General features: G+C 43.5%; 1 protein-coding gene across 3 annotated transcripts in view; it reads right to left on the reverse strand.

Moving 5' to 3' along the window:
- Positions 1-12111, reverse strand: part of TTC8 (tetratricopeptide repeat domain 8) — a 59753-nt gene that overhangs the window by 22563 nt on the left and 25079 nt on the right. For all 3 annotated transcript variants that reach the window (XM_062181200.1, XM_062181202.1, XM_062181201.1), the window contains one exon: positions 4323-4408. In XM_062181200.1, the coding sequence (XP_062037184.1) occupies positions 4323-4408 (86 nt within the window). The remainder of the gene's footprint in view (positions 1-4322; positions 4409-12111) is intronic.

The following is a 12111-nucleotide window of genomic DNA, read 5'->3' on the forward strand; positions in this document are numbered from 1 at the left end:
AAGAACAGCCATTAAACAAATTAGACATTCAACTTAAAAATAAGTACCCTTCGGTTTTTTCATTCCCCAAGGACAGGGATGGAGACAAATTATATCTGCGAGAGAGAAAGCATAAACCAAAGAAGGTAATCTTGCACATATATTAACATGGTATACAGTTTAGCAAAACAGTTGCCTTTGTTCCCTATTCACCGGCTACCTAACTCTGAAATGACGTGGAAGGAGTCCACTCCAAACCCGGTCACCACACCATAAAAGCTGCCAGTAAGCCAGGTCACATCAGTTCACCAGCCAAAGAGCTTATGATCAGCCAGACATATGGCAAGTGACCTGAATAAATGCTTAGAATCCCCATTTGACTGGAAAAACTGACGAATGACATTTCTTTGAAAATATTCTCTGCTCTTAGACCAAGGCCCATTTCTTAAGGTTACCCTTACACCTGTTTTAAAAATTTTTTTTCTGTTGTTGTTTTTTTTTCCCCTAGATATCCGATACTGATTTTCTAGCCTAGAATCTGAGATTTGCTTTCTGCTGAAATACGAGTGTCCCAAAGTCGGTGCCCACATCTTCTGCCCAGAAAACAATTTGTTACCACTAAATCAATTACTAAAGTACACCCAGTTTTTATTCAGCCTGTCCTTAATTTGAAAATTTCTCATAACTACTCATTCCTAGTCATCTAAGAGCTAAGAGCTCAGGGATGACAATGTTGTATTTTATGAAATGAAATCAGGATAATATACAATGTGTCCCATTGTGCAAGTTTCTTTTAAAGGTTTAAAAGAACAGCTTTATTCACTTTTCAAAGACTAAACCTCAAGCATTAATGTGATTTGGACCCAAACAGCTGTTGGAAGACTTGAAACTGAAGCGATTAAGGTGACTCCCAGACTAGCCTAAAATTAGAAGATGTGTGATGAGCTACAAGTCCCTGCCTCTTCAGAGGTCTCACAAATTTCACAAGGAGCACTTATAAAAAATGTTATCCCAGAACTCTCAGATTCTGAAAAACAATGTATTCATGCACACACCAACTTAGCATGCAAGTCTTAAATATGTGACTTAAGAAGTACAGTCACTGAGTTCCATGAATGTTAAGTCTCTATGAGGGTACCTGAAAAAGTCCCAGGAAAATGGAATTAAAAGAGAAGTTTATTTTGGTGCCACAAAATTGAAATCCACGCATAGTTGTTCCATAATCTATGAACTTTTAAAAGCCCCCTCATGTATGTTTACTTAACAACTTGTCTGTTTCAACAAATTATTTAAAAGATTATAAAATAAAAACACACATGAAACAAGAATAGGATAACATAAATTGATTTTTTAAAAGCAAGCGAGATGGAAGAATAAATGTTACAGTTTGAGCACGTTTTCCTAAATTCTTTTGTTGGGACCCTAATCCTTCATTGCAGCAGGAAAGTACAAGCATGGCAGGGAGAAGCTGAGGAGTTTAGTTTCATTGAAAAGGACATCATCACAGGAGTAGTGGAAGAAATTAGCAACCCTGTAGACTGGGCCAAGACTGTGGTTGCCGTGCTAAAAATCCAGACTCCACTCTAGAGGTAAAGATTTCCACAGAATCCAGCAAGAGCTGTTCTTTCACAACTGCTTTGTTACTAAGGATTGGCAGGACACGAGACTGTGGTGGGGGACAGACAAGAAGCTACTGCAGTAAACGGATGACACTAAAAGCCAGAACTGGGGCACTGGGATGGGAATGGGTAGCAAGGGAGCAACTCTGCCAGTCACCACAAAGGCAGGGTCAGCGGTACTTAATGAACAAGGAGCAAAGGCACAAAGTGAACTTGGGGCCGCATCCTCCGGTAACACAGCCTTGACCTTGCTAGCTGAAGTAAGCAGCTCTTTCTTTGGCTCCCACTTAACACCCTATGTGTGCTTCCATCATAATGGAAATCATGCTAATACTTCTTTATGGTCCTCTCTCCCCCATTCTATTGTAAACTGTTGAAAGAAAGGACAATCTAATACAACTTTTATAACCTCAGTGCTTGGCAGAGTAGCTGCTCATTAAATATTTTACTGAGGGGATGGATGATGGATATTGAATACATAATAAAAATGAGCAGCAGAATAATTTAATAGGATAAGAAGCAGTGATTAAATGCCATCGTATAGAGGTGGCAGAAGGAAATCAGTCAATGCTTTCCTTTATTAAAGATTTCTGAAGATTTTGCTTATAAGCACCTGATTTCAATAGTGTCTTTAAGAACTATATTCATGAATCTAATGAGTTTAATGTTATAGTAATCCAAAATTACTCTTAGTAGAAAAACACAACCTCAATTTAGCAATACTTTGGAGTTCTATGTAAAATATCTAAATTGAAGGTAGTCTTACTTTCTTTTTTTTTTTAAAGATTCATTTTATTTATTTGAAAGACAGTTACAGAGAGAGGTAGAGGCAGAGAGAGGTCTTCTATCCGCTGGTTCACTCCCCAGATGGCTGCAACGGTTGGATCTGTGCCGATCCAAAGCCAGGAGCCAGGAACCTCCTCTGGGTCTCCCATGCAGGTGCAGGGCCCAAGGACTTAGGTCATCTTCCACTGCTATCCCAGGCCACAGCAGAGAGCTGGATTGGAAAAGGAGCAACCGGGACTAGAACTGGCGCCCATATGGGATGCCGGCGCTTCAGGCCAGGGCGTTAACCCGCTGCACCACAGCACCGGTCCCAGCAGTCTTACTTTCAACAGCAGAATATCCTTTTCATCCCATTTATATTCTTCCTCAGTGTTTGAATGACAAGTTTCTAAATATTGAAAGGTGCTGATGGTAACCAAAGTCCACCTTGTTTGTGAGATTACAAGACATATTTGATTAACAAGACATATTTACCTTTATAAAATATAATTGCTCATTTGTCTGTTTTTCTAAATGCCATACATACACCTCAATTTCAGCAACAGGTTTCAGATCATATTTACTAGATGCTATAAAAATAGCCATAAAATTAGGGGCCAGGGGCCAGCGCTGTGGTGTAGCAGGTAAAGCTGCTGCCTGCAGTGCTGGCATCCCATTTAGGTGCTGGTTTGAGACCTGGCTGCTCTACTTCCAATCCAGCTCTCTGCTACGGCCCAGGAAAGGAGTAAAAGATGGACCAAATGCTTGGGTCCCGGGACCCCTATGGAAGACTGGAAGAAGCTCCTGGTTCCTGGCTTTGGATCGCCTCAGCTCCAAAAGTTGAGGCCATTTGGAGTGAACCAGTGGATGTAAGATCTCTCCCTCTGCCTCTGCCTCTATCTCTCTGTAGCTCTGTCTTTCAAATAAATAAATATTTTAAAAAATTAGGGGCCAGCACTGTGGCATAGCAAGTAAAACCACCACCTGCAACATCAGCATCCCATGTGGGCACCATGGCATGCAAGTCCTGGATGCTCCACTTCCACTCCAGCTCCTTGCTAATGCACCCGGGGAAAGCAGCGGAAGATGGCCCAAGTGCTTGGGCCCCTGCATCCGTGTGGGAACCTGGAAGCAGCTCCTGGCTCCTGTCTTTGGACTGGCACAACTCTGGCTGTTGTGGCCATTTGGGGAGTGAAAACAGCGGATGAAAGATCTCTTTCTCTCTCTCCCTCTGTTTGTCTAATTTCTGCTTTTCAAATAAATTTTTTAAATTCATAAAATTAATGCTACTTTTCTTATCTCTGTTAATTTGCTTTAAAATGTGTTTAAACATTAGTGAATGTTAAGAACAGCCAAGTCCTGGAGAACAATACAGGAATGTGTGAGTAGTAAAACCAGAAACGCATCAGAAAGCGGAGTTCAAGCTCTTGCTCTGCCACCCGCCAGCAGTGAGTACATGAATTTGGGGCCCGCCTCTATCTTTATGAGGCTCAACTTTTCTCATCTGGGAGAGAGGCTAATAGCAACTACCTCTGAGGAGTCGTGAGACGAATGTGAGGTGAGGTGATGCACGGACAGTGGTGCTCACTGTCAAGTGCTTTACAGATGTAAGGCGTCAGTGTCCATAAAAAGGCCTGGGAGTTAAGAGGACACAGACCAGGAATCGCAGACTTGGTCCTGGTCCCCGGTCTGTAACTAACTGCTCCGAATGCACAGCACAGCTGCTCTTTGGCCTCGGCTTCCTCATCAGAGAAGGAGAGCTGGATCTGATGGCCTCGAAGCGCCACCCTCCCAGTTCGAAACTTTATGATCCAGTTTTGTTGCTATCATGTGATCATTAAGGAAATGTTTTCTCAAGTAAGCCAAAGCCACAGTTCTCATTTTCTCATGAGCAAAAGAGAATGGATTTGAGATTTAAAAATATACCACTTCTAAGCCTTTCAACAATTAAAATTTTACCTGTAGTAACATTTTCCAATCTGCACTTTCCACCACCAGTCCTTGTACTGAGAATGCTCTGTGGAAAGGGCAGCCAGATCCAAAGCCTTTGAAAACAATTCAGCTTAGATTAGGATTTTCTTTTCTAATAATTAACACTCAGCAAGATTAATAATGAAATAAACCATATATTTAGCATCAATCAAAACATGCACTAGAAATCAGACAGAACAAACTCAAGTAGCTCATGTTCTCAGGTGGCCCCACCAAGTTCCCCTAAATAATCAGTTCCAGACGAGAGGACTAACAACGGATGAGACTGCTCAGAATAAAGTGAATACAATATTAATACACAACGCAGGATTGACATTTTAAAACTTTTAGATTTGTACCCTCTCCACACAATTTATCTGCTGTTTAATGGTTCAAAATGGCTCCAAACTCAGTGGCAGCCAAGCTTTTGTTTACGGCATGTCCAACTGCAGATCCCACTTTAAAGACAGAGGTAGGGGGGCCAGGGCCGTGGCTCACTTGGTTAATCCCCCACCTGCGGCGCCGGCATCTCATATAGGCACTAGGTTCTAGTCCCGGCTGCTCCTCTTCCAGTCCAGTTCTTTGCTGTGGCATGGGAGGGCAGTGGAGGATGGCCCAAGTGCTTGGGCCCTGCACCTGCATGGGAGACCAGGAAGAAGCACCTGGCTCCTGGCTCCGGATCGGCGCAGTGCCAGCCATAGTGGCCATTTGGGGAGTGAACCAGTAGAAGGAAGACCTTTCTCTCTGTCTCTCTCTCTCTCACTGTCTATAACTCTACCTGTAAAATAAATTTAAAAAAAAACACAGAAGTAGGGAAGGGAAGTGGACCTGGTGGTTAAGAAGCTGGTTAGAATGCCTGTGTCCCATATTACAGTGCCTCGGTCCAATACCTTTACTCCAACTCCTGACTCCACTTTCCTGCTAGTGGGGACCCTGGGAGGCAGTGGCAATGGCTGGAGTGATTGGGTTTCCTGTCACCCACACAGGAGGCCTGGGTTGAATTCCTGACTTCTAGCTTCAGCTGCATCCATTTGGGGAGTGAACTAGTGGATTGGAACTCTGTCTGTCTGTCTTTCTCACTGCTTCTCAAATAACTAAATCTTTTTTTTTTTTTTTAAGATTTATTTATTTGAAAGGCAGAGTTACAAGGAGGCAGAGACAGAGAGAGGTATTCCATCTGCTGGTTCACTCTCCAAATGGCCGTGACAGCTGGAGCTGCACTGATCCAAAGCCAGGAGCCAGGAGCTTCCTCCGGGTCTCCCATGTGGACACAGGAGCCCAAGGACTTGGGCCATCTTCCGCTGTTATCCCAGGCCATAGCAGAGAGCTGGATCAGAAGTGGAGCAACCGAGACTCAAACCAGTGCCCAAATGGGATGCCGGCACTGCAGGCAGTGGCTTTACCTGCTATGCCACAGCACCAGCCCCATAAGTCATTTTTAAGAAAAATAAATAAGACAAGTTTTGAGAAATAGAGAAGGGTCAAATAAGCACACAGGAAAAAGAAAATGAGACTGAGGAATGCAAGGAGTTGCAGTTACTTGGGTAGCTGCTATCCTCAACACTCACCATTCTATTATCCTGACATCACCTACTACTTGCTGCAGACCGAAAAAGATCTCTTTAAATTGCTTTCATATTTCACACCTGTTTATCCTGTATCTTTACTATCTTCTAGTTTGTTCCTTCTAGTGTTTACTTAAGATCAAATAAGAGATGACTAAATAGGAATTAGTATTATATACCGAGGAAGTGGAAATTCTTTTGATAAAGGTAAAAGCAAATAAATCTTTATATAAATTCGAAGCTCCCAAGGTCAGGCAATTGGCCTAACAGCCTGTCACTTGGGATGCCCACATATCATACTAGATGTGTGGGTTCAAGTCTCAGTTCTTTTTTTTTTTTTTTTTTTTGACAGGCAGAGTGGACAGTGAGAGAGACAGAGAGAAAGGTCTTCCTTTTTCCGTTGCTTCACCCCCAATGGCCGCTGCAGCCGGCGCACTGCGCTGATCCGAAGGCAGGAGCCAGGTGCTTCTCTTGGTCTCCCATGCGGGTGCAGGGCGCAAGCACTTGGGCCATCCTCCACTGTCTTCCCGGGCCACAGCAGAGAGCTGGACTGGAAGAGGAGCAACCGGGACAGAATCCGGCGTCCCGACTGGGACTAGAACCTGGGGTGCCAGCGCCGCAGGCAGAGGATTAGCCTAGTGAGCTGCGGCGCTGGCCCTCAGCTCTACTTTCAATTCCAGCTTTCAGCTAATGTGCACCCTAGGAGGCAGCAGCTGACGCTTCAAGTACGTGAGTTTCTACACTCACATGGGAGACCCGGGTTGAGTTCCTAGTTCTGGGCTTTGGCCTGGCCCAGCTTGTCTGTTGTGGGTGCTTGGGGAGTGAACCAGCAGATGGGAGATCTCTGTGTCATCTCTCTCTCCTTCTCTCTTTTTGTCTCTCTCTCTTCTGATCAAATACATAGAAATCAATTAATTAATTTAAAAAAAAAGAAGTCTGAAGCTCCTCTAAAGTTCTGGTGACTAGAAGATGGGATTATTAAAGAGAATTCTTATTGCTTATGATACTTATTATTCCTTCTCTCAAAGTTGAAAAATCTTCATTCTTTAGCCAATGTTAAATTAACCATGATGTCCAACAGCTCAGTTAAAGTAACTCTTGGATTGTCAGTTCTATTATCTCAAAATGTATCCCACATTACTGTCCACTTCTTCTCCTTTCTGAAAAGAATGCCAGAAGAATCACTTGGATCTCCTGCTGCAAAATTAATTACCTTTCCTGGTGTTCCCCATCTTCTCTTGCTCCAGGGGACACCTCTAAATATGCAAACCTCTTGAAAGATTGGTGTTACCATGCTGAGCCTCTAATGGACTTGAAAAATCAACATCTCTACTTGAAAGCTATGGAAATTAAAAACAAGCCACATACTATTCTCACATGCTTATTTTTCTTTTTTCCCCTCCAGCCAGAAGTAAAAATGAAAGCAAAAAATAAAGGGAAACATAGAACTTCAATTACTATTCTCTCTGGAAGTGCTAGGGAAATATATTTTTCAATCAGCTTAACTCAGGCAGGCATTGTAAACACCTGAATTTATCAGTTTTAACTAAATCTTTATAAAGACCTCTCCCAGAAATTAGATCATATTCACTCTCGTGTTTGATATAAATAAAGCCTCTGCTTTTTAGAAAAAAAAAGACATCCAAAATGTTTTTAAATATTCTAACTGCCGAAGGAAAGGTGTAGTGCCTATTAGAGGCTGCTGACTTTGGCTTCAGATATGATCCAAAAAAAGTTTTCTTATGAAGGATCCCTATGTTTGTGCTAATCCACTTAAGGAAATGATTGTGCATTATTGATACAGAATTAAAATGGTTAAAATTATATTTTAATGATCATTCTTCCCATGACAACTCATGCTGCACTAGAGAAAAATATCTGTGACAATTTCAAATGGATCTTGAGCTTCCAAGCCCTGACACCCTCCTTTTACATCTCCATGATTATGGAATGTAGTGCTTAGAGAGGCACCCAAACATTCTTCTTCTTTTTTTTTTTTTTTAAGATTTATTTATTTATTTGATAGGCAGAGTTACACAGAGAGAGAAGGAGAAACAATGAAATAGGTCTTCCATCTGCTGTTTCACTCCCCAATGGCTGCAATGGTAGGGGCTGGGCCAGGCTGAAGCCAGGAACCAGGAGCTTCTTCTGGTCTCACATGTGGGTGCAGGAGCTCAAGCACTGGGGCCATCTTCCAATGTTTTCCCAGGCACATGAGCAGGGAACTGGATCAGAAGTAGAGCAGCCAGGACTCAAACTGGTTTCCATATGGATGCCAGCACTACAGATGGCAGCTTAACCCGCTGTGCCACAGTGCCAGCCCCCAAACATTATTTTTTGGGTGAATTTTAGCTTCTGTTTCTGATATATGTTGAAAATTTCTTAAGAACTAAATAAAACTTTCATAGTAGTAAGATCCAAAACTAGAAACCACTAACATTTTTAGAAATTAAAGTGGAGACGGAAGATCTGTATTTACTTAAAGTCTCTCCCAATTTTTTAAAACAAATGACTATATCCTTATTTTTAAGGATCTTTGAATAATTTAATAAAACCAACATCTGGCTATTAGGAAAGGCCCAGAATGTAATTTTTTAAAGTCATAAGTTATAGAAGTCCAAAGCAAAAGGAAATTTGGCAAGACTTAGATAGCATAAGGCCTGTGAATATGTCCAACCTCTGAAAGTTATAAACAACAATCATCCTTCCACTATTGTTATAGTTGTGACTACTTCAGGGTGATGAAACTGAAGAGCATATGGAAATAGAGATTCCAAAGTCACCAACCCACACGCTACTTCAGCTTTGTCGATGCTGCCAATATTGTCCACAAAGAGAGGGGCAGGAAAAGGGAATTATTCAAAAGTTCCAGGGCATAAATACAGTATTCCATAAGTCAAGTTTATTCTCTTAACATTTAAATATTATTTCAAAGTTTTCCCTATGTTTGTAACATTTTATTTGTGTACAAATACAGAATCACCAGCCTACACGCCACTGTAGTTTCATCAATACTTACTGCCCAAAATCAGAAAGTATTAAGAACTCAAAAGATAGAAATACAGTTTTCCATGCTACTTTAGTACATTAAAAATACATACTTTATAAGCAAATGGAGATAAATTTGAAATCACAGAATCTTCAAATGACCTTTCAAAATCCATACAATGTGTTCTGAGACTTTTGGTGACTAATATGCTTCTACAATCAACGAACCATGTGGTTTTAAATCAGATGGAAATGTTAGTACCACATTTAAGCTTAACTTCTGCAGAGTTCATAATTTTTAAAGTGTATACTTAATATTTTGCATGTTATTGTCCTTTCTTCCATTCTTACCAGTGTATGCCCATCTGCAAAACAAAAATGCTACTAATCAGTAATAGGCCTATAAAATGTTAGCTCTGTTTAGAATTGACTGATCTTGCTCTTACCTTTGAATTTGGTGATTATTGACCTCTGTTGCATTTATTCATTATTTTTTTTGACAGGCAGAGTTAGACAGTGAGAGAGAGAGACAGGGAGAAAGGTCTTCCTTCCGTTGGTTTACCCCCCAAATGGCCACCACGGCTGGTGCACTGTGCCGATCCGAAGCCAGGAGCCAGGTGCTTCCTCCTGGTCTCCCATGGGTACAAGGCCCAAGCACTTGGGCCATCCTCCACTGCCTTCCCGGGCCACAGCAGAGAGCTGGACTGGAAGAGGAGCAACCAAGACAGAACCAGTGCCCCAACCAGGACTAGAACCCGGGGTGCTGGCGCTGCAGGCAGAGGTTAAGTCTAGTGAGCCGCGGCACCGGCCTGTTGCATTTATTCTAAACCCTTCCCCCCAGAATTATCCAACCATTTCAGATATCAACATTACCCTGGTATATTCAATGCTATATGAATTGTTGTTCTTTGTTGTTTTATATCTTCATATTAGCAAAATATGAAATTCTGTAAAAAAAAAATCCTTTGATCTTAAAAGAAAATTAGCCCCCTTTCTGTAGCAGAAAACAGACTGCTTGTTCTTGAGAACTTTCTCATCAAGAATTTAGTAAAGGCTGGCGCCGTGGCTCACTAGGCTAATCCTCCGCCTGAGGCGCCCGCACCCCGGATTCTAGTCCCAGTTGGGGCACCAGTTCTGTCCCGGTTGCTCCTCTTCCAGTCCAGCTCTCTGCTGTGGCCCGGCAGGGCAGTGGAGGATGGCCCAAGTGCTTGGGCCCTGCACCCGCATGGCAGACCAGGATAAACACCTGGCTCCTGGCTTCGAATCAGCGCAGCACGCTGGACGTAGCGGCCATTTGGGGGGTAAACCAACGGAAGGAAGACCTTTCTCTCTGTCTCTCTCTCTCACTGTCTTTTTTTTTTTTTTTTTTTTTTGACAGGCAGAGTGGATAGTGAGAGAGAGAGACAGAGAGAAAGGTCTTCCTTTTTGCTGTTGGTTCACCCTCCAATGGCCGCTGCGGACGGCGCATCTCGCTGATCCGAAGCCAGGAGCCAGGTGCTTCTCCTGGTCTCCCATGCAGGTGCAGGGCCCAAGGACTTGGGCCATCCTCCACTGCCTTCCCGGGCCATAGCAGAGAGCTGGCCTGGAAGAGGGGCAACCGGGATAGAATCCGGCGCCCCAACCAGGACTAGAACGCGGTGTGCCGGCACCACAAGGCGGAGGATTAGCCTGTTGAGCCATGGCGGGGGCCAATAATTTTTTTTTTTTTTTTTTGGACAGGCAGAGTGGACAGTAGAGGGAGACAGAGAGAAAGGTCTTCCTTTGCCATTGGTTCACCCTCCAATGGCCGCCGTGGTAGCGCGCTGCGGCCGGCGCACCGCGCTGATCCGATAGCAGGAGCCAGGTGCTTCTCCTGGTCTCCCATGCAGGTGCAGGGCCCAAGAACTTGGGCCATCCTCCACTGCACTCCCTGGTCACAGCAGAGAGCTGGCCTGGAAGAGGGGCAACCGGGATAGAATCCGGCGCCCCAACCGGGACTAGAACCCGGTGTGCCAGCGCCGCAAGGCGGAGGATTAGCCTGTTGAGCCACGGCGCCGGCCAATCATTGTTTTTAATACTTCATCCAACTCATCTAAGTAAATCTTTACTGGATTACCACCTGGTGGTACCACCTTTATCCACAGTGTCATTATTTTACACTTGCAAGGAGGCTAGCACCCCTGCAAGCCATCAGGGTTATTAACAGAGAAGACTTGGAGGCAACGGGGTGGGCAGTTGTCCTAGCGGTTAGGAAACCCATCCCATATTGGGGTGCTTGGGTTAGAGAACTGGCTCTGCTCCAAATCCTAGCTTCCTGCGAAGGTGTACCCTGAGAGGCTCCAGTTGAGTTCACCCTCCAATGGCTAGCTGCGCCCCAGCTGGCACGCTGCGGCCGGCACACCGTGCTGATCGGAAGGCAGGAGCCAGGTGCTTCTCCTGGTCTCCCATGGGGTGCAGGGCTCAAGCACTTGGGCCATCCTCCACTGCCTTCCCGGGCCATAGCAGAGAGCTGGCCTGGAAGAGGGGCAACCGGGACAGAATCCGGCGCCCTGACTGGGACTAGAACCCGGTGTGCCGGCGCCGCAAGGCAGAGGATTAGCCTGTTAAACTACGGTGCCGGCCTCTCTCACTGTCTAACTCTGCCTGTCAAAAAAAAAAAAGATTTAGTAGAAGCAGGTATATTTCTATCTTTTTGATGTTATCATTAATGTTTCTAAACAATGTATTTTGAAATCAGAATCACTTTGTATCATTTTCATATACTTCTAATGCTCTTCATCAATTAATGATCAGAAATAAGGTATAAATCCCCAAGCCCTGCCCATAAGAGCTAAGTAGAATCTTATTGTAAGTTGTAGGGAGTTCAGGGAGTTCTGCCCTAACTCATGCATTGTGAAAAATGAATTGCTATTGGGTTTGATTGACTGTTGGTGGACTGTGGATTGTATATTGGAGGCTATTGAATACAATTTATAGTGCTCAATAATAATTTTATTCCTTTAGTATAAAAAAGGTTTTAAATATGAAAAATAAAGCCCTACTATATTATCTTGAAAAGAAAAGAAATACAGTTTTTCTATGAAAGAACAATTTTTTAAAAATTTTTAAAAGCTTTTATTTTTTATTTGAGAGGCAGAGTTGCAGGCTGAGAGAAGGAGAAACAGACAGAAAGTTCTTCCATCTGTTGGCTCAACCCCCAAATGGCCACAATGGCTGGAGCTGGGCTGATCCAAAGCCAGGAGCCA

Source organism: Lepus europaeus, chromosome 22, assembly GCF_033115175.1.
Source record: "Lepus europaeus isolate LE1 chromosome 22, mLepTim1.pri, whole genome shotgun sequence".
In the NCBI taxonomy this organism is placed as follows: Eukaryota; Metazoa; Chordata; class Mammalia; order Lagomorpha; family Leporidae; genus Lepus; species Lepus europaeus.